This window comes from Peromyscus leucopus, chromosome 4 (assembly GCF_004664715.2).
Source record: "Peromyscus leucopus breed LL Stock chromosome 4, UCI_PerLeu_2.1, whole genome shotgun sequence".
Lineage (NCBI taxonomy): Eukaryota > Metazoa > Chordata > Mammalia > Rodentia > Cricetidae > Peromyscus > Peromyscus leucopus.
The window spans coordinates 129,754,978-129,782,454 of NC_051066.1; the positions used below are offsets into that span (position 1 = coordinate 129,754,978).

General features: G+C 50.3%; 1 protein-coding gene across 3 annotated transcripts; it reads left to right on the top strand.

The window, feature by feature from the left end:
- Positions 1-27,477, top strand: Bpifb4 (BPI fold containing family B member 4). 3 transcript variants are annotated; one of them, XM_037205325.1, is made up of 17 exons: positions 1-165; positions 2,440-2,563; positions 3,424-3,486; positions 4,038-4,551; positions 5,477-5,581; positions 6,248-6,391; positions 8,737-8,800; positions 9,205-9,265; positions 10,218-10,309; positions 11,809-12,012; positions 13,576-13,629; positions 16,199-16,369; positions 18,988-19,055; positions 20,728-20,770; positions 21,156-21,219; positions 24,170-24,246; positions 27,206-27,477. In XM_037205325.1, exons 2-17 carry the CDS (start codon positions 2,458-2,460, stop codon positions 27,227-27,229), a joined length of 1,854 nt encoding a protein of 617 aa, XP_037061220.1. In that variant the 5' UTR covers positions 1-165; positions 2,440-2,457; the 3' UTR covers positions 27,230-27,477. The 3 variants fall into 3 exon arrangements, with proteins under 3 accessions (XP_037061220.1, XP_028743335.1, XP_037061221.1); XM_028887502.2 differs by having other exon boundaries at positions 2,443-2,563; XM_037205326.1 differs by lacking the exon at positions 3,424-3,486 and having other exon boundaries at positions 2,443-2,563.

Below are 27,477 nucleotides of genomic sequence, written 5' to 3' on the forward strand. Positions count from 1 at the left end.
TTCCGGTCTTATAATTCTAGTCTGTCATAATTACCCAGCCCTACCCTGTCTGGGTCCCTGCTTGGACTGTGGCCACTTTATAAGGCTGATCAGTGACCAGACTCAGGCCATAGCAGAGGCCCGGGCAACAGACCTCTCAGGATTGACTTGGACACCCCATCAAGGGTAAGGAGAGTCCCTTCTCTGTTACAGGTCCAGGTTGGTAGGGGAGGCTGAGGCCTCGTGAGGAAGCCCTGCCAGCTGTCAGAATCTCAGATAACAGCAAACAGGCCCAAATCAGGACACATGTATATATGCAATAACTGTGCCCAGCTTTCCTAGGAGTGTGAGCCAAATGGGACCTTTATTACCTCTGTAGTGCTTTTCAGTTGCTTGCTGATGCCTCCACTGCTGTCTTTTTTTTTTTTTTAATGAAAGAATTTTTTAACGCATAGTTCTTTAGGCATGGGTCAAGATGAGGCCAAGGTGTTTGAAAAAAATTCTTGGACATATTAGTTTTTAATACTCTAGTATAAATGAGTGCACCCAAACTCCTGGGATCAGATGGGCATATGGAGCTCAGAAGCTTTGTGAGATTCAAGAATGGTGGGAACAAGTTGAAGAGAAGAGAGTGTGTAAGTGGAAGGTGTCGATGTTAACAATGGGAGACTGTCATGTGTTGATATTCGGAGGCGGATGAATGAGTAGCCTGGGAAGACGAAGTGGGTGAAGGAGGCAAGGGCATGGAGGCTAGCAAACCTTCCCGGAAGCCAGTCATCCGAGCCTAAGTCAGGCCTCACCCCACCTCAGCATGCCCCTCACTTCCTGAGGGTCAGAGGTTTTCTTTTCTTTTTTTTTTTCTTTTTTCTTTCGTTTTTTTCTTTCGAGACAGGGTTTCTCTGTGTAGCTTTGCACCTTTCCTGGAACTCGATTTGGAGACCAGGCTGGCCTCGAACTCACAAAGATCTACCTGCCTCTGCCTCCCGAGTGCTGGGATTAAAGGCGTGCGCCGCCGCCGCCGCCGCCGCCGCCGCCGCCGCCGCCGCCACCACCACCACCCGGTGCACCCGGGTCGGAGGTTTTAAAACAAGATGAATAACTGCTCTTTACTAAGCATCACTTGTGTGGCTTAGATACCTCATTTTTGTGGTTATGGATTAGAGACCCCAAAAAGGCAGTCTTTTGCCTAAGGATCAGAATCTACAGGGCTCTGATTCAGAGCCATGGTCTCAAGCATATGGTATTGATCCCATTACTCGAAGGGAGGGAAGAGTGTTGGCTGACTGGAAGTATGGGAGAGTGCCTTGATGGATGTGTGGATGAGAGGAAGGAAGGAAGGATGGATAGATGAATGGATGGATGGATCAATGGATGAATGAATTGCAGTGGTTCTCAACCTGTGGGTCATAACCCCTTTGACAAACATCTGTCTCCCAAAATATTTACATTATGATTCGTAACAGTAGCAAAATTACAGTTATGAAATAGCAACAAATATAATTTTATTTTTTGGGGTCACTGCAATGTGAGGAACTGTACTAGGGGGTCGCAGCATTAGGAAGGTTGAGAACTGCTGGATTAATGAATGGGTAGATATATGACTGGATGTCTAGCTGCTTAGATAGCAGATAGATAGGAAAATGGATGTGTGGATGGGAGGTAAATGCACCAATGGATTCATGGGAAGGTGGATAGGAGAGTAGATGCGTGTATGGATTGGTGTGTGGACAGACAGACAGATGGATAGATGGATGAGTAGGAGGGTGCATTGGTGGATGGTGTATAACTTAGTAGCTGTTTGGATAATGGATAGACAGGAAGGTGGCCAGAATGCTGGAAGGATGCCTGGACAGGAGGAAAAGCATGAGCAGAAGACGAGGTGAACGAGCAGGTAGGTGGATGAGTAGATGGATAGCTACTGGAGAGCTTCCCAGAGCTGCTATCTGCCAGAGTGCTATTTGGTTTGAAAATTCCATCCCTGCCCTCGCAGTTCAATTATTAAGTTCCATCTTGGGTGATAGATTTCCATGCTCTGGGAACATTTGTTTAGTGAGTTATCTTGTCACTAGGTCAATTTTTACCTGAAAAATTTTAAAATGGTATCAGGAATTCTGGACTGTGTCCTACTGTGTGACCTCTGTCAGTTTCCTGTCTCTGGGTCTTGGGTTCTCATATGACTTCTAGGCCGAGGGTGCTTATCTCTGCCTGCTATCCAGAGCTGGATGGATGAAAGACAAGGAGGAGAGATGGATGATGGAGGAATGGATGGATGGATGGATGTGTGAATGGATAGGTAGATGGATAGGTAAGAGAATCAATGGATGGATGGATGGATAGGATAGACAGATGGGTGGGTGGGTAGATAGACAGACTGGTGGGTGGATGGACAGATGGATGAATGGTGGGTGGATAAAGGGATGAATGGGAGGATAGTCATAGTGGTGACACACACTGTTTCAGCAGGAAAGCAGCATCAGTATGTGGACTGCGTGGTGTGTGGCTGCTCTGTCTGTGGCAGCTGTGTGTGGTACACCTCAAGGCACAAACACGGTCCTCAGAGTTACGAAAGATGTGCTGAGTAATGGTGAGTCCAGCCCCAACGGGGGTCATATGTGGCATGGGAGGGGCAGGGGAGGGACCTGAGGACCTTCCCCATGCTAGCAGAGTCCATGGTTAGTGACTGGGTGATCTCTTCCCTTTGGGCTGTGGCTTCCCTTTCTCTTGGATGCCACTTTCTAGGCACTGACTCATTCTTTCAAGGCAATAGACAGCAGAGGTTAAGAACTTGGGTCCTGGAGCCAGCCTTCCTGGGATTCAAAGCCTGGTTATACAACCTGAGTCTCAGTTTCCTCATCTGGAAAATGGGTGGAGCCATCCCCACCTCTGAGGACTGGTGTGAGGAGGGTGAACAGGATGACTTCTGGAGACTTGTGTAGTCCCCAGAAGGTCAGGTACAGGGGGCTCCAAATCTCAAATCCTTGCTCTGTACCCTGAGAAACCAGGACCTGCTATGGCCCCAGTCCCTGCCCAGGGCTCCAGTGAGGACTCAAGATGACTTTTTACCTAGTAATCGGAGAGCTCCATTCCATCAAATGGAGGCTGTTATTCTGGCCCAGGCTGTTCCCTGGGAATTTATAATTCATGAGAAAGTAGAGTTTACCATGCCGTGAAGTGAGGGATACTCAGAAGGGAGGCATACAAAGGAATCCTACCAAAGTTTGGCCCAATGATGCGGAAATCTGGCTAAAGGCACAGCGGTAACACCAGGACATGAGCTCACTGGGTGATGCTCTGTTTTCTTGGTCTATTGCTGCTTTTTCCCCTGGGGGCGGGGCAGGATGAGACCCCACAAGTAGGGTGATGCTCTAAGGTGGTGCCTGGGACCTGGGAAGAGGAGCCCCCCCCCCCCCCCCCCCGCCGGCTGACACCTGTGCCTTTCCACAGCCATCTCAGGCACAATGCAGCAGAGTGACGCCTTCCGCTCCGCCCTGAGGGAGGTGCCCATGGGTAAAGCCCGTGGTGACGGTGGTGGGCCCTTCCTGGGTGGGCTGCTTGGTGGCAGTGGAGGGAGCAGTGGTGGGGGAGGAGGTCTCTTGGGGGGCCTGCTTGGCGGTGGGAGTGGAGGAGGTGGTGACTTGTTGGGTGGAGGCCTGTTGGGTGGCAGTAGTGGTGGTGGGGGCCTGCTAGGTGGTAGTGGAGGGCTTCTGGGAGGTGGTGGTAGTGGTGGGGGGCTGCTGGGTGGTGGCAGCCATGGTGGGGGGCTGCTGGGTGGTGGTGATAGCCATGGTGGGGGCTGCTGGGTGGTGGTGATAGCCATGGTGGGGGGCTTCTGGGTGGTGGTAGCCATGGTGGGGGGCTGCTGGGTGGTAGTGGGGGGCTTCTGGGTGGTGGTAGCCATGGTGGGGGGCTGCTGGGTGGTAGTGGGGGGCTTCTGGGTGGTGGTAGCCATGGTGGGGGGCTGCTGGGTGGTAGTGGGGGCTTGCTGGGGGGCAGTGGTGGCCTTTTGGGTGGTGGACGACACCACTATGATGACTACAGACAAGCTGAATTCCCCCGAGGTGTTGGTGGTGTCCCCTACAACGACTTCCATGTCCGAGAGCCCCCTCCCACATACACCAATGGCAGACAGCTTGGTGGCAATTACAAATATGGTCACGTTGAGAAGAATGAGAACACTGCCCAGCTGGGGGGCAAATACCGCTATGGGGAGATCCTGGAGTCTGACGGGAGCCTCCGGGACCTACGACATGAAGACTACCGTCACGCAGACTACGCCTACCACCGGAACTCCGGGCGGTACAGGTCTGCAGCAGACACGTCCACCGTGAGCAGGCTTCACCGGCGCGAGCTGCGGCCTGGAGAGATCCCAGCTGGGGTGGCCACTGGGGCACTTGGCCCTGGAGGCCTGCTGGGCACTGGAGGCATACTGGCGAATGAAGGCATTCTGGCAGGCCAAGGTGGCTTGCTTGGAGGAGGTGGTCTCCTTGGAGATGGAGGACTTCTCGGAGGAGGTGGTGTGCTTGGTGTGCTGGGTGAAGGAGGCATCCTGAGCACTGTACAAGGCATCACTGGGTAAGGAACTGAGCTCTGTCTCTTGACTGGTGAGCCACAAACAGGTGACCGTGTACTGAGGCTATCTAAGGAGATATAAGGACTGGACATCTTGGCAGGTCCAAGGTCCACTGTTTGCAGTGTTCACATGAAGGAGGCTATAAACCTAGACCCAGCACTGTCTCTTTTACTTGTGTGTGACATTAGGGCATTCTTTTCATCTTTCTGCTTCACAGTTTGCTGATCTGTAGAATTGTCACAGTAACTCAATTTATGTAGGAAAAAAAAAAGCCCAAGATTTAAAGCTGTGTGGCATACATAGTACACCATATGCCATAATCTCACAATGAAGTACATTAGAGTTATTCCTTATAATTAGGTGTTATAATTCCAGCCATGCCCAGATTCCCTGCCATAGTCATTTAACTTAACAAATATACATAGCTCTTATGATGTGAGGGACACTGTTGGCCTGGAGACAGGCACAAAGTCCCAGGAGAGCTTATTGGCCAGTGGGGTGTGTGGGCTTGGAGAAAGAGGCTAGACCCAGTCCCACAGTCACAAGGGTTGGCAGGTGCTCTTGGTGAGCAAGAATGTGCAGAATGAGGGATTCATCAGTTTGGGGTTCAGGGCAGGTGGCTTCATGCATGAGTACCCTGGCTGAAGTCTGAGGAGTGTGCAGGAAGGATCTGGCAGGGAGCAGTGTCTTCAAAGGACTCAAAGGGAATGGAAGGCACAGATGTGCAAAGAGATGCCCTTGGGGTGGAGGGTGGGATGCTGGGCCATGGAGCTCTACCTTGAACTTCTCTATGTTCTGCTCATGGATCTCAGGTATCTCTGTGGTAAGGGGACAGACTGTGGGAAGCAGAGGCAGAGGAGTGAGGGAGGGTGCTCTGAGGCAGGGGACGGCAGCAGTGGCTAGCTCACTTCTTTTGACCACATGCAGGCTGCGTATTGTGGAGCTTACGCTTCCCCGGGTGTCTGTACGGCTCCTGCCTGGTGTGGGTGTCTACCTGAGCTTGTATACCCGTGTGGCCATCAACGGAAAGAGGTGCGTGCCCGTGGCTCAGAAGGGGATCCTGTCAGGGGAGCTTGGGCAAGCTGCCTCTTCTCATCATCATCATGCATGGTTGCGGCATCCATCATGGCGGGAGGAGCAGGGGGGGCACAAGTGTCTGAACTCCAAATCAGCCTGCCTTCCCTTTGGCAGAAAAGGCAGCCCATGGTGGTATTTAGGGTCTGGGAGTAGCTTGGGTTCCAACACTTAGACAAGTCTCCTGATGCCACTGAGTCTTCTTGAGTTCCCTTGCCCAGGGTAGCAAGGCCGCTCCTCTTCTGGCTGTCTGCAGCCACAGGCAGAGTGCCTTCCTAGCCACCCAGTATGTAGACCTTGGAGGGTGGGTCTTAGCATAGAGTCATTTCCTTGGGGTGGGGTGTGGTTACATCTAAAACATCAGGATGGTTACCTGACCAGACAGAGCAGAGTTTGTACCAAACCTTGTTCCTAGCCTTTAAAATTCTCATTGGCTAAGGGTGAGGGAGATTTATCAGGTTGCCTTGAGGCAGTGGGATAGCACTTGTCTGGGGCTCCCAATCATGACCAAGAAGAAACAGTGCTGAAACCCGAGGCAACAGGTGCCTTGCAGGCCTGCCTAATCCCGAGACACCTGGTGGTCGGAGTAGCTCATGGTCTCCTTGGTCCCTTGGTCTCCTCCAGCCTCATAGGCTTCCTGGATATTGCGGTGGAGGTAAACATCACGGCCAAAGTCCGCCTGACCATGGACCGCACAGGCTACCCACGGCTGGTCATCGAGCGTTGCGACACCCTCCTGGGAGGCATCAAGGTCAAACTGCTTCGGGGGTGAGTGCGAGATGGAGAGGGACAGGGCAGGGCTGCAGGGCACTGCAGTCACCCGTCCCACGAAATAAGGTGGTCCCACTCCTACTGAGCCATCTACACTGTTGCTCGGGCTGTGGTCTGGCATCTGCTTGGTGGTAATTCAAGGTCTGGGTCTTTGAGCCCAGGATGTGGGCATCCACCCACCTTGGAAAGACCTGTCCAGATTCAAATCTCAGTTCTGTTGCTGCTGTGTGACCCTGAACAATTCTGTTGCTCTCTTAGCTCTAGATTCAGAATCTGTGAGATGGGGTAGACTCTGGCTTTGGGAACAGAGATAATGAGTGTAAAGCAGTTGGTACAGAATCTGTCAGTTTATGTTGTCAGTTTATGAAAATATATCCAAGAGGGCTCCTGTGTCCATGAATGTTGCAACCCATGGAGAATTTTCTCATCTGGTTACAGCCACTGTACCCCTGACTGAGGGTGTATGTGAAATATTTTTCTATCTTTTCTACAAAGTGACCAAGACCCTATCCTTTGTCTAGAGAGCAGTCAGGCATTCCTGTATTGGCCAGCACATTTTCCAGGCCTGGGAGACCTTGGATGAAGGCACACTCATGGCAGCTTAGAGCAGAGTGCCTGTCTGTCCACACCTTCAGTCCTTCGAGTCCCCGATCCCTGTTTTCTGTCTTGTTTCACTAAGGCTTTGGCACCATCACCCCAGCCCTCATCTCATGTGGACTCTAGGAGTGAGAGAGTCACTGTGCAACCAGAGTTCCAAACCCTTGCCTCGTGTAGCTTTTCTTCTTGTTGCTTCAGGATAGGCGGGGACAGAAAAAACAAAACAAAACAAACAAACAAACAAACAAAAAAACAAGGCTCCAGGGTCCAAAACCCAGATCTTCCAGGACTTGAGCATTCACATCGTTCAGAATGTCAAGTGACAGAGCTGACCATGGCTAGTCATTGCAGTCCCTCTCCCGCTTCCTTGAGTTACCTCAGGCAGACAGACACCAGTGTGGCTCTGCAGCCCCTTCCTCTGCTTGCAAGCAAGCACCTGCTCTAAAATCTGTTGAACAGCGCTCCTTCCCTTTATTCAACTGGGAGACTTCTCTGCGCCCAATGCTGAAGTGCCCTTGTCTAGCTTCTGAGGGCTTCCTGCTGTTCCCGGATGAGCTGTCAGTCATTTGCCATACATTCGTCCACCTGTTTCTTTGACATGAATAACTGTCTATAGATGCCGTTTTACGGGAAGCCTGATGTAGCTCATCACTTCTCATTTAGGATATATGTATACAGATCAGTGGCACACTGTCTCCAGCACACCAGTACATGTGTGTGCCCCTGTGCACATTCCTAGTGACCTCAGGAGAACCAGGACAGGATCAGCCCTTTTAAGGTGAATCCATCTACAACAAGGACCAAGGTGTGCAGAAAGCCTTGGGGAGGTGTCTAAGCTGGTTCCACAAGATGTTGCTCCACAGCTTGACAGAGAAGTGACAGTTGGCTCTTTGTGGGGGAGGGGTCTAGGAACAGTGTGAGATGTGAACAGGAGTGTTGTTAAGGAGTGAGCCCACCACGGGGACTTTATATCTGTCTGTCTGTGTCTGTCTGTCTGTCTGACTGACTGACTGATTAAATACCTGTGCACCATCTGTGCGTGTGTGACCTGTCTCTGGCCTTCACCAGCTGAGATCCAGATGGGCATTGAGAACCCATTCTGGTCAGTTTTTTTTGCCTCCTTCCTGCTCTATTAAATGGCTCCCACCCCCCAAGTTTTTCAGTCCCATTTACCTGTCCTTGATTGTGAGCCTAATGGGCATATTTTCATTGCTAGAGTTCTCCTGCCCCATCCACAAATGTTTTTGGAGCACACGAAATGTTCTAGATGCTATGCTGTGAGCTTAGATAAAGTAGCAAATTCATTTGTCCCTGGGAAGATGACAAGCCACTCTGCCAAAGACCCTGGGAGTTGGAGGGAAGGTCTGGGCAGCTAGGAATCTGGGGTGTCCCAGCCTGACAAGACAGACCCCTGACATGTTTGGTTTGTGGGAGGAAGGAAGGAAAAGGGAGAGAAGAAAGGAAGAAAGAGGAGAAGGAATGAGGGGGAATAGAAGGGAGGTTAGAGAGGAGAGAATGGACGGGGCGGGGAAAGAGAGGAAGAAAAGGAAAAAGGAGGCCAAGAGGGAAATAAGTTTGCTGTTGGCCTATGTGGGCAGGCCTAGGGAGAGTCTTCCGGCCAGTGCCACTGTCCAGGTCCCAGGGGCTCTCAGTGCTCAGAGCTGGAGCCAGACACGGGCGTGGATGGACAGCCGAGAGCCCTCCGTGCCTGTGACTCTGTCCTCATCTTGCCCCTTCCTCTGCAGACTTCTCCCCAACCTGGTGGACAACTTAGTGAACCGAGTGCTGGCCAACGTCCTCCCTGACCTGGTAAGGATGGGTGAGCGGGATTGTGTCTCCAGGGTCAGACAGGTGGCCCAGCGGGATGGAAAGAGCCGGGCCTGGCATGTCCATGTGGGTTGGGATAGTTGAGTGGCAAGGTGGGAGGTCTAGCCTGAGAATCCGCAGCTCTGGGCCCCAGCTGGGATACTTCTTGTTGTGTGACAGGTCTCATCACCTCCCTAAATTGGTTTCTCATCTTAAAGATGGAAATAAGGAGAGATTCTTCTCCCCTGGACTGTTGTGAGGGCAGGGCCCACAGATAACAGTCAATCCATCTACATCACCTGTTTCTTCTGTCATGGGCGCATGTTGCTCCCCAGCTTCCACTCCCCCAGCTTCCTCACCCCCCCAGCTTCCGCACCCCCTGAGCTCCATGGTGTCTCTCTCTACAGCTTTGCCCCATTGTGGACGTGGTGTTAGGTCTTGTCAATGACCAACTGGGTCTCGTGGATTGTAAGTATTCCCTCTTTGTGGTGTGGCTAATGTCTACTGATGTCTGCTTGACTTAGCCCTAGGGACACTGCAGCCCCTGGGAGGAGGCCTCAGGTGGTGGGTAGTCCTTGCAAGTTTGAGCAGTTCCACAAGAATAACCAGGCCTTCCACACCGACTATTACTATTGCTCTGCCCTGCTTAGGGCTTGGGAGGCCTGGCCTAGACAACAGCCAGAATCCGGCATGGAATCCTGGCTCCACCCTGGCAGCTGTGAAATTGGAGAAAGCCCTCATTCCCTAAGAGGGGTCAGTGTAGACTCTGAACAGGCCCTGAGGACTGGGATTCAATGCTACCACCAGTCCTGGATTTCCTAGAGATCGTCCTGAAAGCAAGACAGTCCTGTGTGGCTGTGTGTCGCGGGCGCTGTATAATCTCTCACATGGCATTACCCACAATGCTTCAGTGCTTGACTCCCACAGCCACACAGTGGAGCCAGCTCTGCTGGGGAGCCCATGTCTTCTGGACACTAGGCAGTTTGAGGATGATTTTCTGGGATGAGGAAAAAAAGCACAGGAGACAAAGGGGTTATCGCAAGCAGTCAGGGGGATGTGGATCCAACCAAGCGGGACATTGTGCAGCTGTAGGCGTTCCCTGGTACACTGTGCTTCGCAGCTCACAGGGATCATCAATATTGGGATTTCTCCCCCAACCCTGCCACAGAATCTAAAAGGTGATGTTAAACACGCTTTACAAAGGAGGAAGTGAGTTTCAGAGAGGTGCAGGGACATGCCTGAAGTCACACAGCAAGGAAGAGGCAGGGCTGGGGTTGGAACAGAGCTGGCCCTGCCCTGAAGCATGAGCTGGGGCCTTGGTCTACACCCTATGTCCCCACCACATCCCTAGGCACGGGGGCACTGGAGGTGGGTCTGTCTGGAGAAGGGGACCGTAATGTGACCCTCTCCTTTGCCACAGCTTTGGTGCCTCTGGGGATACTTGGAAGTGTGCAATACACCTTCTCCAGCCTCCCGCTGGTGACTGGGGAATTCCTCGAGTTGGACCTCAATGTAAGTGATGGACTGGAAACCTTCTCCCTGAAGTTGAGTGTGGGCTTACCACGGGCTGGACACACACACACACACACACACACACACACACACACACACACACACACACACAAACGAGGCATTTACGCATGCTGTGAACAACATTGAACAGGACCCTTTGTAGATTAGAGTAGGGCAGAACTGGGAAGCATCCTTATACACCGTTCGGTGCTTACTGTGAGCCAGGCACATCCCAAGTGAGTGCTTCTTGCTGACGAACTCCGTCTGCTCTCATAAGAACCACAGGGTGAGACTTGTTTACTGGCACAGAGAGGTGGCTCCATTTGCCCAAGGTCACAGAGCTAGTGATTGCATGCCTGGGTTCTGAACCTAGGCATCCAGCTGCTAGTGTCTGCAGCTGCTGCTGAGACCCTGGGTCTGCTGGATAAACAATGCTCTGCTGGCCATTAGCATGTTCGTATGCAGTTAACAACCTGCTCTTAATGATTTTTCAAAAGTTCTGGTTGGCATCGTTTGCTGGTTTCCGTAGTATAAACACTCCCATGGTGGCCAGTGATGACCTGGGGAGCATGACTTCACTGGAGGTCAAGTTGGGAGATTGGATCTTGTGAGCTGGGTGAACAGCTCCTCCAGCACCGCCTGGATCTGGCACTCACGTGCACAGTCCCTGTGCAGGCAGGCCATCCCTGGTTCATGTGGCTATGGTGCTTCCCTGAGACTTCAGCACAGAGATGCAGCCCATGTCATGTGGCTGCACTGCAACATGTGCATGGACACACACGTCCACTGGAGAGGCGTGCTGCCAGGCCTGGGTCCTGTGTTGCAGGCACACTAGGGAGCAGGACAGAGCCTCTTTGTAAGGGAATTTCTGGTCTATCATAGGAGAACCCATGAGACTCATTTAAGCAAACAGTCAATTGCAGACCCAGCTCCGTGACAGTACCTAAAAAAGAGACTAGGACGCACTAGCAAAGTCAATGAGTGCTTCTAAGAGGAGGTAACACTTGAGCTAAGTCCTGTCCAGTGAGAGGAATGCAACAACAGATGAGTAGGGGATGATGGGGGTGGCAAGGAGCGGGAGATGGCTGGCCTAGTGGCTGAGGTGCAGAAGGAAGGTGAGGGCAGAGCAGCTGGTCTCTGAGCACAGAGAAGACCTGGAGCACTGCACAGGGCATCATCTTTGGAGACGGATGGGCCAGTGTGGACGGTGCAGGTACAGATGCATGCACACATTGACTTACTGTGATGGGCTGACACATGGGATCTCTGCCATAGTGCATGTGTGTGCACATGCATATGGGTGTGTGCACGACTGTCTGTGATAATTGTTGTAACGGATTATAAAGCAGGAACTGCCGTGGCCCCCTTCCCTTTCAAGTAGAGGAAGAGCTGCCTACAAGAGTAGCTCAGAATCATGGGTACTATCAGGAAGGACTGCCGAGGCACCTCCTTCCAGACTCCAGCCTCTTCCTCTTCCCTCCCCTTTCTATGCTCCTCAGACTTTAGTTGGGGAGGCAGGAGGTGACCTCATTGACTATCCCCTGGGGCGGCCAGCTGTGTCGCCCAGGCCACAGATGCCAGAACTCCCCCCTATGGGTGACAACACCAACTCCCAGCTGGCCATCTCAGCCAATTTCCTGGGTTCTGTGCTGACCATGCTGCAGAAGCAAGGTGCGTTGGACATCGACATCACTGATGGCATGGTGAGTCCGCCCAGCAGGGCAGGAAGTGGTTGGTCTGGGGTCTTCCCAGCCCGTGCTTCAGTCCTTTACCCTGTACTCCAGTTAGGTCCAAAGATGGTGACCCATCCATCCATCCATCCATCCATCCATCCATCCATCCATCCATCCACCCATCCATCATCTGTCCATCAGAGCCTCTCACATTCCTCACAGGCATGGCAGTAAGCTGCTTCTGGTCCCAGGAGGAGGCAGTTGCTCTCTTTTTGATGTGATTTATTTCAATACTTTATGTAAGGCATAGCATATTCACCTGTGACACTAACATAAATACTTAGAATCCTCTCAGTTGGCCAACATGCATACACCAGTAATCAAAAGAGACATGAAAACAAAACACTAACTCCCCAGAGCAGTGCTCGGAGCCACTCTCCCCAACTCCTTTCAGAGATTTCTCACCTTCAGAACTGCTGGAGAATAGTGCAGTCTCAATCATATGTGCCTCTCCCTGTTTACCAGATCATATTTTGCCACATGCGATTCATTTCTATACATCCAGATACCTTTCTCATGAACTACCCATCCACTCACCCACCCACTCATCTTTTCATCTGCTTCTCCATTCACCATTTGTCCATGCACTGCCCATCCAACCATTCACACACTCATTCAGTCATCTATCTACCAGCCAATCCACTCATTCATCTATTATCCATCCAGGTGCCCATCCATTATCTCTCTATCTATCTGCTTATCCATCCACCCACCCACCCATCTATGAACCTGTGCATTCGTTATCTGTCTTTCAATCTATCCATCCATTCCACGTAGATACCTATCCATTCTATCAGTCTATCCACCCATCCTCCAATATGTTGGAAAATTTGAGGTTTTGAGACATGTCATTATGATCCATAAATTTCGTTGCTTTTCCTAAGAACGGGATACTTGCAAACATTTTCCCCCCAAATCTTGAAAATCTGCAATTCTACTGAGAAGAAAGTGTCCATTTAGGTCCAGTGCAGGTAGCAAGCACTCTTTTGGTTTTAAGTGTTTAAGGGTCCCGTTTGAACATGTGACTAATGTGCCCTGACAGTGCACCTATGCAGAAGGTAATGACTGTTTTATCTGCTGCATTGGTTCAGTGGTCTCTCCCTCTCTCCCTCTTCCCCTCCCCCCGTCCCCCGACAGGAGGCACTGATTTTCATTGTTTAGCATCTGACATTTTAGGAAGTGAATAAGAGACATGCAGGGAATAACAGAGTGAGGTCAAGCAGACACTAGGTGGTGCACATGGACTTGGCAAAGATTTTCTAAGGCATTCCACTGGCGACAATAGATTTGGGCTTGCCTTGACTACATCAAGCCATATTTGTAGACAGAAAGCCTAAGTGGCTGCCCCCATCCATTTAGCCACGCAACTGCAATGTGGGCTACACAGTGGCCACTCTGGAGTGTACTCTCAGACTGTGGACTTTTCTAGGGGATCTGTCTTATTTACGGTGCACTGGAATCTAAGAACTGTGTTACAGTACCTGCCTGTCCCCATCACCTCAGGACTCACATGACCTTGTCCTTGTCCCACAGTTTGAAGAGCTCCCTCCACTCACCACATCCACACTGGGGGCCTTGATACCCAAGGTAAGTAAGTGATCCCAAGGTATCTTTGTCTCTGGTTTCTTTTATGTCTTTAGAGGGAATGCTTCCATGTCACTGGAGTATATAGTTAGTGCTCTGCAGTTTTAAGCGGTGCCCTTTTGATTAAGAGACAACAGAAGTCATGGTCAGAGCCCTCTGCAGACAGTGATACCCACGAAACAGGGAACAACCTTGCCTCAGCATTTGGGCAGGGTTCTAACCTGGTTCCCTGGAGTTCAGGATAGGTATGGAGGTCAGACACTTATGAGATAACACATAGAGGGCGAGGATGACAGATCCTGAGCCCTGGTGGTGGACCAGCCTGCACAGTCTCTTCCTGGCTGGGCTACTCCTTGGCTGGGTATAGTCTTGGAGTTTGAACTCAGGGCTTTGCATATTCCAGGCAAGTGATCTCCCCTCTGTGTGACCTTGGACACAGTCTTAGCATTTCTGAGTTTATTCTCCTCATTTGTAGAAAGAGGCTTGTCCAGGTTGGCTAGAGGGACATCGGTGTGGGCACACACATTCTTGTGGCAGCTGAAAAGGGAGTTGGCAGGTGTTTAGAGCAGGGCATGACTCAGCATGTCCCAGCCATATCACCCCTGCCAATGACACCACCTATCCAGGCCTGTTTTCTCATCTGGAAATGAAGGCCCAGAGTGGGCATTGGGAAGATGTTAACAGCTGCTCTTGCTGATACTTACAGATTCCCTTTCAAGTGACCATGTAAAAGTATAACAAATGCCTCTCAATTCCCAACTCTAGTTCTTGGCCTATTCCCTGGCATTAAAGAACCTGTGGATAAGAAGTGCCACACCAGGTGGAGGATACTCATTTACAACCCTCTGTACCTTTCCCGTCTCTTTCCATACACCCCTTCTAGATCAGAGTGAGGAGAGAATGGGAACAAAACTCAGCAAGTGATTGCTACTGCCCTCGTGTGGTTGGCATTTTAATAGCAGAAGCACCCTTAGTCCTAGGCTTCTGCAGCTCCGCCAGGGACCTCTGATACTGGAACACTTCCTGTGCTCATTGCCCCTGGACAGCTCATGAGATTGTTCTGGAATCCCTTCTCTCACTGGGAGACAGACTCCTGTTCTCAGTTGGGCAACAGGCACAGAGAGATCAACCCATCTTCAAGGACACAGAGCTTTAAATGGCTCAAGATGGTCACAGAGTTGAGGCTAGACAAAGTGGCAAGTGGCTGGAGCCACAGAGAGCAGCTTGACCCAGGCTCTGGTGGCCTCCTGGAGCCCTGCTTATCTAGGAACACAGTTCCAACTGCCTTGGGCCTCTCTGAAGGAGAGACGCTGCCTGTTTTGGGGTAATGATCCTGAAAATCTCTGTGAAAAGCCAGTTGGTCAAACGCCTGACTAATTGATGCTTATGTCCTTGAGGGAGAGTTATCAGGGTGAATTAAATGGCTGAATTTACTGAGTTTGTTCATGGACCAAGAGTTCCTACAGAAGACTATCAGCCCAGTCAAGACAAAGACCTGTCTTCTTAGGCCTAATCTCCCTCATCCTACCCATGGGCAAATTCTGCTTGAGAAACAGTTACTTCCCTCTCCCTCTGAAAGTGACCAAGGATTTGTGCAGTGTCTGGTGCCTGCTTTCCATATTTAGGAAAGAGTTTTATCTGGAATTAGCTTGGTATTTAGGAACTGTAATAAACCAGTCTTTTCAGCAAGTTAGCTTTGGGGATCTGAGCCGCAGAAACAGGTTGAGTGCTCACAGTAGGCTTCTCAGGGGGTCCAGCCAGTCCTTGCAGCTGAACTCTACCTTGAGATGGCTTGGGGCTACCTTCATATCCCAGGAAGGGTACAAAGGGCCCTGTGCCCCCTCGCTGGCCACAGACTGTGTGCTGGAACAGCAGCCACTGGCTTTCACTTTGTTCTCTAGTCCAGAAAAACAAGTGCCCCCGAGTTTGAGTGATTGAATTAACAAAAGTTTGACTGTACTTAGCCCCTGGCTCAGGGCTTCAGGAGACCCCACTTGGATCTGAGCCATTTCCCAAGCATCTCCATGTGTCTGGCATTGAGCTTGAGGCTCTGTCTTGTCATATATAGTTAGTGTGGTGGTCCTATGTGAGGAGATCAGAGAGGGCAGGCAGCCTCCACAGTGGGTCCATGCTTTTTTTTCCTGGAGTGTGTAAGCCTCCTGTGATGGAGTGTGAGCCGATGGGTGTGTGGGGTAATGGGTGTGTGAGGTGATGGATGTATGAGTTGATGGGTGTGTGGGGTGATGGATGTGTGGGGTGATTGGTGTGTGGGGTGATGGATGTGTGAGATGATGGCTGTGTAAGTTGATTGGTGTGTGGGGTGATGAGCGTGTGAGCTGATGGATGTGTGAGCTGATGGGTGTGTGAGCTGATGGATGTGTGAGTTGATGGGTGTGTGGGGTGATGGATGTGTAAGTTGATTGGTGTGTGGGGTGATGAGTGTGTGAGCTGATGGGTGTGTGAGCTGATGGGTGTGTGAGCTGATGGATGTATGTGTTCCACTCTGTTTGGAGGTTGGCTGACAAAAGTCCACTGCTGGTGACCCTGCCCACCCATCTGATGCTGCCTACAGGTGTTCCAGCAGTACCCCGAATCCCGCCCACTCACCATCAGGATCCAGGTGCCCAATCCCCCATCTGTGACACTGCAGAAGGACAAGGCGCTGGTGAAGGTGTTTGCCACCTCTGAGGTTGTGGTCTCCCAGCCCAATGATGTAGAGACCACCATCTGCCTCATCGATGTGGTATGTGTCTGAGGGTGAAGCTCCAATAACTGGATGTAAAGACAGACCCCCAAAGTCTCCACAGGCTCCATACTCTTCACATCCCAAAAGTCCCCACCAATGAGCTGTCCAGCTTTGGGGCTAGGGGAGCTTGCTCACATCCAGCCATTACCATTCTGGCTGTGTGACTTTGGGTTAGAGGCTCCCTGTCTCTGAACTTGACCTTTTTCCTCTCCTTGAGGAGTGGCTGCTGGACCTTAGTAAGGTGCTTAGAGCAGCTTTGGGGAAACCATGGAAGTGTAGCTGTGTTCAGACAGACCACATAAGCAAAGCACTCTGGGCCCTACTGTGTGTTACACCTTCTGTATGGTGCCAAGGAAGAGAGAAACAGCACATGGTACCCATTCCCTTGTCCCTGGTGCCTAGGAAGGAACAAAATAGTTATCTCCACAATTATTTCACAGTAGAGAGCCCTCTTTATTTTAATTGTTACCTGATCACTGGATAAATTCCTAGGACATAAGATGTTTCAGTGCACATATATTGTGTGCAGTAACAAAACCAGGGTCATCAGCACACTCATCCATTCACATAGGCATAAGCTCATACACTCATCACACACACACACACACACACACACACACACACACACCATCTCACATACCCATCAGCTCACACACCCATCTCCTCGCACATCCATCATCACACACACACATACATCATCTCACACACCCATCACCTCACAACCCATCACCTCACACACTCATCAGCTTATACACCTGTCAGCTCACACCTCCATCACCCCACACTCCCATCACCCCTCACACCCACTACCTACCTCACATACCTATCATCTTGCTCACACACTCACCTCCTCTTTGCACTTGAAAAACTGAGCATTCTCTTCTCCATCTATTTTGAAGTATGATAAATCTTGTGAACCCCTGTCACCTTGCCATACTACAGAAGACTTCTCAAGAAATCTTCTAAAAATGAAAACCATCCTTCTCCCCCGCTTTCCTTAACCCTCTAGAAGAAAACAATCTCCTAAAAATGACTGCTCCCCACCCTGAAGTACTGCAAGGGCTCCTCTTGGTCATGTTTCGGCTCCTCAATGTTTTTCAGAAAAGCCGGGCATAGTCTAACCACAGGGTCTTTGCTTGGGCTGTTCCTTGATGTCTGTGTGGCTCACTCACTTGCTTACTGTAGGTTTCTGTCCAAACACCACCTTTTCAGAGGAGCCTCCCACACTCATCTTAAGCACAGCCTCTCTCTTCTCATATCACTCATCTGAAATACAACCCTCCCATACTGTGTCTCCCAGACTTGAAGCCTTAACCCGATGTTACAAAATAACTAAATTTGCGAGTTTATTGCTGGGCAGAGATGGATCCCACTCCCTGTCAGATCCCCAGAGGCTGGCACAGGCTCAACACACAGTAGCTGCTGAGTGACCATTTTGCCTTTGCAAATGTGTGCCAAGGCCACTCCCTCCCGAGGGAGGCTTCAGACAGACACTCAGGCTCTGGTCCCTTCTGCTGTGTCTTCACAGTGCCTGTTGCTCCCAGGGTTAGGGACCAATGAGCTACTTCTAGGCTGAAAGGTGGTTGCCTTGGCTGAAGCATGACAAGCCACCGAGGAAGGAGTGGGCAGGGTGGGGGTGAGAGGGCCATTCTATCTGGCAATGGGAGCGAGTGCTCTGCCTACCTTGTGAGCCAGCTAAGCCCTCTGCCATAGTGGCACACCACTGAGACTGTAGTCCGGGCTTCCTGGGCCCCCAGCCTGGCCTGGTCTGGCCCAGATCATTCCACCTCAGCCTCCGAATCCTCTCACCTCCTTGTTGTCCAGTCTTCTGTATATAATGCTTCCCTCTTTCCTGCCTCAGGACCTTTGCAGGTGTCCCCCTTCCTATAGCCTGGATGACTCTCTCACCCCTTTTCATCTGCTCAAACCCTACACACCCTCCAGTCCTCAGCACAAACACCGTTTCCATAGGGTGGCTTCCTGTGCCAGCCTAGACCCCTGCCTCTGTCACCGGATTCCTAGGTCCTCTCCACTACTGTCTTTTACCAACACTGCCCCCTTAGTTTGTTGGAGGCAGACTTTAATTTTAAGAAGGCTGTTTTATTTTATTTATTAGGGGAAGGCTATGGGGGGGCAATAAAAATTTTCCTATGACAACTTTTGCGGGGGGTGGGGTGGGCGGACTCTGGACATTTTATGCCTCTCTCATGGGACAGGGCAGTTATGATTGGCAGGGATGTTGCCCAATTGCATCTTCAGTGACTCATTCTCAGCAAGTTCAATAGGCTGTAAGTCCCCTCCTGAAGGGATCTTGGGGGTATCTGTCAACACCCACCGTGTAAGTCTTGGGCATGTCTCTGAGAAATGTTCACTCAGCCAGTACAGAGACGTAAGTGGAAACAGCACTGGGTGCTTGCTGACTCCTGAATGTAAGCCATAGCTTTCGGGGTACTCTTGGCAGTCTTGTGCTTATGAGGAGGCCAGGCCTCTTGGCCAAGGAGTGGCCTGGCATGCTCAGGTGAATGGGGCACCAGTGGGCACTGAACACCGTGAGCACCCGGCCTGCAGCAGCCTGCATGAGCACAATGATGTGTAATCTCCTCCTCTCCCTCCAGGACACAGACCTCTTGGCCTCATTTTCCGTGGAAGGGGACAAGCTCATGATTGACGCCAAGCTGGACAAGTAAGAGAGCTAAGAGAGTCTGTGGCCATGGGCTTCTGCTCCCCAGAGAGTGTCTTCTGTACCGAGACTGCCGGTGCTGCTTCACGCAAGGCCACCAGGCTTGGGGGCGAGGTCTCCTGTGTGGCTGTGAGGGCTGGCTAAATTCAAGAGGCTGCAGAGGTGACCATAGCCTGTCTGCTGAGACCACTGTGGGCCAAAGGCAGGAATAGAGTCTAGAGAACCTGCTGTGCCAGGAAGTGCCTCAGGGCTCACCACAGTGCTGGTGACAATAAGTCGCTCTTGGTCCTTAATCCACGTATTGTGGCCTTCCTGAAGGTCCATGATATCAGGGTCCTCATTCTCCTGTTTTAGAGACGAGAAACTAGGGTTCGGAGAGGTGGATGTGCTAGCTCAATGCTACACAGACTGGAGCCAGGAGCCAGTGCAGGCCCAGGTGCCCACTGTCCTGAACGGTGAGCACTGTGTCTAGAGTCCAGCAATACCATTTAGATTCTGATGTGATCACTGACTGACTGTGTGATGTCAGCCAGATGACTTCTCTGAAGATGGGAACAACAGCCTCTACTTCATAAGATTCATGACAAAAGACTGCCGTCCATTGGGTGCCTCTGGTGCAGGACTGAGGAAGGTCCGGGAAGTTTCTCTGTTTAACCTTGACTTAATTCTGCAGAAATAAGGGTTACTGTTACCTCCATTTCAAGATTAAAGAGTTCCTACTTTGGACCCTCAGCACACACTTAGGTTAGGGCGAGTTTTCCTGTTGACAATCAGTGTTTAGGAAGTCCAGACACTCACAGGTGGTGCTAGCAGGCCACTCAGGATGGTCCGGGGATGGCCAGCCAGGTCTGGTGAGAACAGCCATGGGAGAGCAGGGACTTCTGAAGAGGAGGGCTGGGCTTCTCAGTGGTGAATGTGACATGGACAGTTTGCAGTGTCAAGGCATTTGGGTGGTGTGGGGTGGAGCAGGCTGGGCATGGATCTCACAATGTCCAGGCAGGAAAGTCTTCTCCTCAGGAGGCTGCGTCTGTCCAGATGGAGGCTGAACCTTCCTGTTGAGCAGCCACAAACTCCCTCTGCCTCTGGGGAGAGTCTGAGTCCCCTTTAGGCAGGGCTGTGGGGTGCAGGGAGACAGACACCCTTTGGTTGTGGAGTGTGAGCTCACACCCAAGCCTCCCTTCTCAGTGTAACACAGGCGTGGATTGCACGGGCCCAGGGTGAATCCTGTTACCCTTCCCTAGCTTTGTGGCTGAGACAATAGAACCAGCAGCCTCAGCCTGAGGTGGGGGTGCTAGGAGGATTCAGTGAGATAGAGGCAGTGGGTGTCCACACAGGGCACTGGCTACATATCACACATGGTTCCAACTACTTCATAGGGACCCCCTCCCCTATTTAGTCCTGGCAGACCTCCCCTCTCCCAGTGAGGAAACTGAGGCACAGAGAGGTGAAGTCCCTAAGATTGCACAGCCAGTCTGTGGCAAAGCTGTAATTTCAGGCTTACTTCTGTTAGGTTGGTGTCTGAAACATTCTTAGTGCTCAGTATAGGAGAGTGAATTGCTGTGATCATTCCTGCCAGGATGGGAGTCTTCCCATGCATGCTGGCGGAGGCTTCTGACAGTTGGTCACGAGTCTCGGGCCTTTGCTGCTTTTAATGAGCTATTTCCTTTCACTGTAGGACCAGCCTCAACCTCAGAACTTCAAATGTCGGCAACTTCGATGTAAGTATTAGGGTTTAGGCAGCAGAAAAGATCTTTTGAGGGGGCCAGGTCTTCTGAGCCTAGCTGAGCCCAGCATGGTTGGGCATCACAGGGGGCTGGCATTGGCCCCTAGAGGCTGAGCTGGGATGTGCAGGCTAGCTATGGCTCCTTAGCCTCCTGGGGGAGGAGCCAAGCCTTCTTTCCCACTTGCCTCTTAGCAGCCTTGATCCTCATCTTTCTGTACTGTGAGCAGGTGGACCAAGGGTACCAAGGGGCTGCCACCTGGGGTCTCTGGAGTTCTCTCAAGCAGCACCAGGCCTTCACATTAGACTCCAGGTCCCCCAGGTTGTCTAGGGTCTATCATTGCTGGTCACATGCCTGTCTGAGCTCAGTTCTTCTTCCTCAGGTATTCATCTTGGAAATGCTGGTTGAGAAGATCTTTGACCTGGCCTTTATGCCAGCAATGAATGGTAAGAGTGGGTATCCAAGCCTCTCTGGGGCATGGGAGTCAGGGGTCTAGTGACTGGCTTATTGGGTATATTGAGTGTACAGTTATACTGTACAGTGCCATTTCGGAGGACTTTATTAAAATAGATTGTTTCTGAAAGCAAATGCTCTTCAAGCTTACAAGTCAATAAAAATTATTCTTAGATTCGTTTGAGATAGGGTCTCACTCAAGCAGGCCTCAAGCTTGTGATCTTCCTGCCTCAGCTGCTTACATGTTGGGATTACAGCTGCATGCCACCGTGCCCATTTTAACATTTATCTTTACGTAGCAAGTAGCAAATGCCCACATTTCTGTTGACAGGGAACAGCATGGTTCCCAGCTCCCACATCTGCTTTCTGTTTGGCTGATGGCTTCATTTCTTTGATTTCTTTAAAAGTTGTATGTGTGCAAATTTTGTGAATCACAGAATAAATTTAGAAGACCCCACCCAGAGATGAGTCATCTGAACATCCAAATATTTAGTATTTCGTTTTCTTTCTCTTTCTCTTGTTTTTTACACCCTCAAGGCCCCCCCCCCCCCCCCCCCGCCCCACTCCTTAAGTGCCACAAAAATCCAGCAGGGATAGAAGAAAGTATCAGGACTGAGCAGGCCAGAGCCAGAGGCTCTTGACCTGACCTGGTATCTGTCTTAGTTAGGTTCCTATTGATGTGAAGAGACATCATGACCATGGCAGTTCATAAAGGAAAACATTTAATTTGGCAGTCGACAGTTCAGAGGTTCACTCCATTACCAGCATGGTGGGGAGCATGGCAGCGTGCAGGCAGACATGGTGCTGTAGCAGTAGCTGAGAGTCCTACATCTTGCAGGCAACAGAAAGTGCTCTAAAACACTGGGCAGTATCTTGAGCATATGAGACCTCAAAGCCTGCCTCCACAGTGACACACTTCCTCACAGGATTTAGCTCCATTCCACTTCCTGGTGGTCCCTTTTCTCTATCTGTACATTTTGTATTTTCATTTGCTCAGTTTGCTCCTTTTCATTATAAATATTTATTAGAGCTAATTCAAATAACCACATGACAGAGTCTGTACTAGGCTGTTTTGAGATTGCCTTTGCCAACAGAATTAGTCCAAAACTCTTCCCTTTAGCCTTAAGTAGACTCTTAGGACAAGGACAATAAGTAGCTACATTCTTCACCAAGATATCACAAGGTGATCTCTAGGCCATATTCTTCTCCTCTGAAACCTCTTGAGTGAGCCCCCAACAGTTCAAATCACACTTAGTACCTCTGTCTTCCATGTTCCTACTAGTATGGTCCATTAAGCAGTGCTTAATGCATCCCACTGCTTTCCTAACCCAAAGTACCAAAGTCTAAATTACTCCAAACAAAAATATGGTCAGGCCTATCACAATACCCCAGTCCCTGGTACCAACTTCTGTCTTAGTTAGCGTTTCTATTGCTGTGAAGAGACACCATGACCACAACAACTCTAATAAAGGAAAACATTTAACTGGGGTTCAATCCATTATCATCATGGTGGGACATGGCAGAGTGCAGGCAGATGTGGTGCTATAGCTGTAGCCGAGAGTCTTACATCTTGCAGGCACCAAGAAGTGGCCTAAAACACTGTGAGGTAGGTATCTTGAGCATATATGAGACCTCAAAGCCCACCTCCACAGTGACACACTTTCTTCAATGAGATCACACCTACTCCAACAATGACACACCTCCTAGTAGGCTCCACTCCATTTTGGGGCTATTTTCTTTCAAACTACCACAATATCCTTGAGAAAAATCCCTTTAGCTTAGAAAGTCCAAGTGCAATCTATCCCCTTCAAAAGTGAGAGATTTGACTAGATCTATGCTTCCCAAAGTAGGTCTGCAAAACAACAAAACCTTAAAAGGGTTCTGTGGCCAAAGGAGACTGGGAAACAGTGTAGTTATCCCTGTAGGGCAGGCCCCAAGCATCCCCAGCTTCAAGTTCTAGTGGTCTCAAGACGGCAGGCTAACCACACTTCCTTCCACCTTTCTCTTTTCCTTTCTTCTTTCTAGAACATTAGCCAGCAAATCTATATAGCCTCTGACTTTGTTTTTAAAGTTTCATTTATTATTATTACTATTATTATTATTATTATTGTTGTTGTTGTTGTTGTTGTTGTGTGAGGAGGTGTGTGTGTGCCACAGTGTATATGTGGAAACAACTGTGTGGAGTTGGTTCTCTCCCTCTTCCTTTATATGGGTTCTGAGGATTGAACTCACATCACCAGGTTTGTTCAGCAAGCCCCTTCTCATGCTGAGTCATCCCAGCCTCTTCCTTCTTTTTTTGCTTCTGACATCTTAAACCAAACAAAACTCCACGGTGACTCACATGTTGGGGACCCACATGCATCATTCTATTTCTTCACTCAGCAAATATTTTTACTGTTCTCTTATGCTAAGGACATAGTCCCCGAGGCACTGATATGGGTAAGTGTGACAAGTACAGAAAAACAGAATTAATGTGTTCTAGTTTCTCTAATGGCGGAAGTCAGGAATGGGGCAGAAGCAGCAGCTGCCTGGGGTTACTGGCCTAAGGTCTAGGAAGCACTGTAGATGACAAGACTTGGGAACAGTCTCAGGGGAGGCACAGAGCCCACTAGGGAGGGGCTGGGATGTGGCTCAGTTGATAGAGTGCTTTCCTACTATGCATGAAGTCCTGTGTTTGGCCCCCAGCACCATAAACTGGCCATGGTGGTACATGCCTATAATTCCAGCACTTGGAGATAGGGGCAGGAGGATCAGAAGTTCAAGTCGACCTCTGGCACATAGCAAGTCTGAGGCCAGCCTGGGCTCCTGGGCAGGAACCTCGAGGACAAAGCTTGAGGCAGAAAAGACAGCTACGGTCTTGCAAATGCTGGTTGCTTTTGGCCAGGCCGCCACCTCTTGGCCACATGGACCACACCTGACTTGACTCCCCCACCCCCTTTACAGCTCTACTGGGTTCTGGAGTCCCTCTGCCCAAAATCCTCAACATTGACTTCAGCAACGCCGACATCGACGTGTTGGAGGTAAGGAGAGATGAAGGCAGTTTCGCTTTCAGCTCTTGTCATCAGCTTTGCCCACTTTGAGAGGAAGTGCGTGCGTGCGTGCGTGCGTGCGTGCGTGTGTGCGTGTGTGTGTGTGTGTGTGTGTGTGTGTGTGTGTGTATGTGAAGGGACAACTTGAGTTTTTCCCTTTCAAAGCACAGGACCTGAGTGAGGGACATGGTACAAAGCTGAAAACTTCCGCGCCTGCTCCCCGCCCCCCCCCTTTTCCAGCTGGGAAAGCTGAGGCTCCAAGCAGCGGCAGCTTTGCCAAGTTGAAGTGTGGCTGAGTTCACTGAACACCTACTTTGTGCCCACACTACCGGAGGCTGGAAGCAAGCCCAATCTTAGCTCCAACCTGGCTACCCCCGCCTAGCAGAGATCCAAACTCATGAAATAATTGGCTAATTGCACTGACAGCAGGTGCCTTGAAGTTCGAATTCAGGGGCTTTGTTTTCATTATAAAAGACATGTGTGCTCAGCATGCAGCATGTGGGAAGTGTAGGCGAGGTTCAGTCCGTGTATCTCTCAGGTGGACATTCAAGTCACCCCATCGGATGCTTGCTGGCATTCATTCTGATCTTTCTAGAATTTCTACCTCAGTCATGGCTCTGATCTAGAGGGCACTGGGCTTGAAGAATGAGGACCTCTGCCTGGTTCTAACCTCTGCCTTGGGCAGGTTACACAACCTCTCTGGTTTTCTGGTCACAGTCATTAGTCACCAGGCTACTTTTAGAATAAAATGAGAATTCAAGTGGAAAGGATTTGCACAGCCCTTGGCATGCAGTAAGCCTTCTGGAACTGTCTGCCATTACCAGCGCCACAGTATAATGCTGTAGGAGGATCATCTGAGACCCTAAGCTCAGAGTTTATCTCCTCAGAACGCACTCCCAGAATGACCCTTCTTCCACATGGGGAATTACCCTTGCAGAATGCTTCGTGTATTTGCACTGCTTTGGGTATGCAACACACACACACACACACACACACACACACACACACACACACACACATTGTGACTGGATCTTGGCCTGGGAAGCAATACTCCCTCTACATCTGGAGAGTAGTTCAGGGAGGTGATAGTGACCTTGGATGGACAGCGCATGTCTGGAACCAACCCCAGGGGTGCCTGCCCTGGCCCCATTCTTTGAGTGTCTACAGGATTGGCAATATCTGAACCTGTTTCTTTGTCTGTCATCGGGGAACAGCAGTTCCCCTCTCGTGGTGTTTGAGGGAGAAATCACGTGACCCCACATTAGCAGTATGGCTATTCTAACCAAGGGGCTGGGACATAGGAACGGGACCAACATGGATTTGGCCTCCCTGTCACCATTTCACCATTTGCTGGGCATGTGCCCCATGTACCAGATCATGAGTTCAGTCACAGCCCAGCCCCAGGCCGAGCAAAACCTTCAGCTGACTTTTGGATCTAATCAGTAGTGGCACTGGTCATGGTGGACAGTTCACACACTCGGAGGAGGACGGAGTGTCATCGGGGCAGGCTACTTACCCAGAGTCACTCTGCTGGAGTTTATGGGAAATAACATGCGGTGACTCCAAACACTGCCCCTCCATGCGGCTGTCCCTACCCTCCAGGCGTTTATGAAAAAGTAGGAATGAGTTTTTCCTTCCTGAAAAATCACTCGTGATTATTTCCACATCAAAAGACTTATTACTTTACATTAATGACTTGTGTTTTAGTTCTCCTTCAAATCCCAGTAAGGGAATTGTGTTGATCTCTCGATTAAACTGTATGATTTGAATTTCTCCAGAATAATTAGGAAATAGCACAGTACTGTAAGGAGGTGTAAACACGTGTGGAAAGTTTGAAGGTACAGTCAGCTTTCGGCCTGGCCTTGCAGCCCCTTGTGATGTTTTTTCTTATTGTTTTTACACAAAGCTAGACATTTATTTTATCTTTTTGTTTTGATATCATTTTAAATTTACAGGAAAATTTGAAAAGAGAGTGAGACTAGATCGTTCCAGCATGCTATTTCCCAGCTTCCCCTTGTGTTAGCATCTTATATAACTAGAGCTTGCCACCCAAATCCAAGCAGTGAGCGCTGCCAGCGCATGGCTCCACCAGCCCACCCACATGTCCTTGGTGCTGCTCAGGGTCTGCTCTGGAGTGTCCCAAATTGTGTTGTCTTGTCTGGTCTCCTTTGTGTCCTGCCATCTCATGCAGCCTCACCTTTCCTTGGCCTTATGACTGTGGCATTTTCTGTTTGTGGGGAGGGCCTCAGCTTCGACAGAGCTGACACGGCCTTGTGATGGCACTGGGGTGGTCTCTCCCACTGTCACCTCTCAGGACACTGTGTATCCACTTGGCTTCTCCTGGACAGTCTCCCTGGTTGTTACTACCTGGCTCCTGCCAGCCTTCCCCAGTGTGAAGCCACCCTCTGTCACTCTGACAGGCACACACACCTTGTGGGGGAATTCACAGATACCCACATGTCTGACTTCCTATTGCATCCCCACTCACTTTGAATCCTGTCAGCAATAATTATTGCCATGGGTTTGTCTGCTTCAGTTTTCTACATGTGTAATTCCCTTTATGCTTATTAACCAGAATTCTTATGTAAGAAAGAGCTGTCCCTCAATTCTCATTATTTATGTGTTCATTCAACTATCTGTAATAAGACAGACTCACAATGGGCATTTTGTCAGGGTTACAGTCTATGTACTATTTATTTTGTTGTATAACATCCTTTAAGTTATGTTTCCTGGATTTGGGAAGGCTATAAACAAAGACATAGGCCCGCTTCTCTGATTTGGGTGAAAAAGATGAGGGACAAAATGGGAAGTGTCTCCTACCTTGTCAAAGATCCTCTGTTCAGTGCAAGATAAGGTCCAGACAGGTGGTCCACAGGCCGACCGACTGTTCATCCCATGAGATGCAGCTGGTGCCCCCTCTCCTCACCTGGTTATCTCTTCTGCCCTGAAGGACCTTCTGGTGCTGAGCACATGAGTGACAGAGGCAGATACTGTGAGAAGAAGTCAGAACCAGCTCCAGAGAGGATCACCTGGACACCGTCCTGGTTCCAGGTCCCTTCAGTCTTCGCCACAGGTCTCCTCCCAACTCTCCCACCCTCCTCCCCTCCTGCCTTCACCTTGGGAAAGGATCCAGCCACTGCCCATTGGCCAACAATGCCATGCTCAGGACAGCATGGGGACTGAGATCTTGTGCTTTCAATAAAACATTTCACTTTCCCTGCA

What these genes read in the sequence shown, in the direction of transcription:
- Bpifb4 (XM_037205325.1), top strand. Translation starts at nt 2,458, where the DNA reads ATGTGGACTGCGTGGTGTGTGGCTGCTCTGTCTGTGGCAGCTGTGTGT. An exon ending in CCAACTGGGTCTCGTGGATT is followed by an intron (nt 9,266 to 10,217) that starts GTAAGTATTCCC and finishes CCTTTGCCACAG; the next exon opens with CTTTGGTGCCTCTGGGGATA. An exon ending in ATTGACGCCAAGCTGGACAA is followed by an intron (nt 19,056 to 20,727) that starts GTAAGAGAGCTA and finishes CTTTCACTGTAG; the next exon opens with GACCAGCCTCAACCTCAGAA.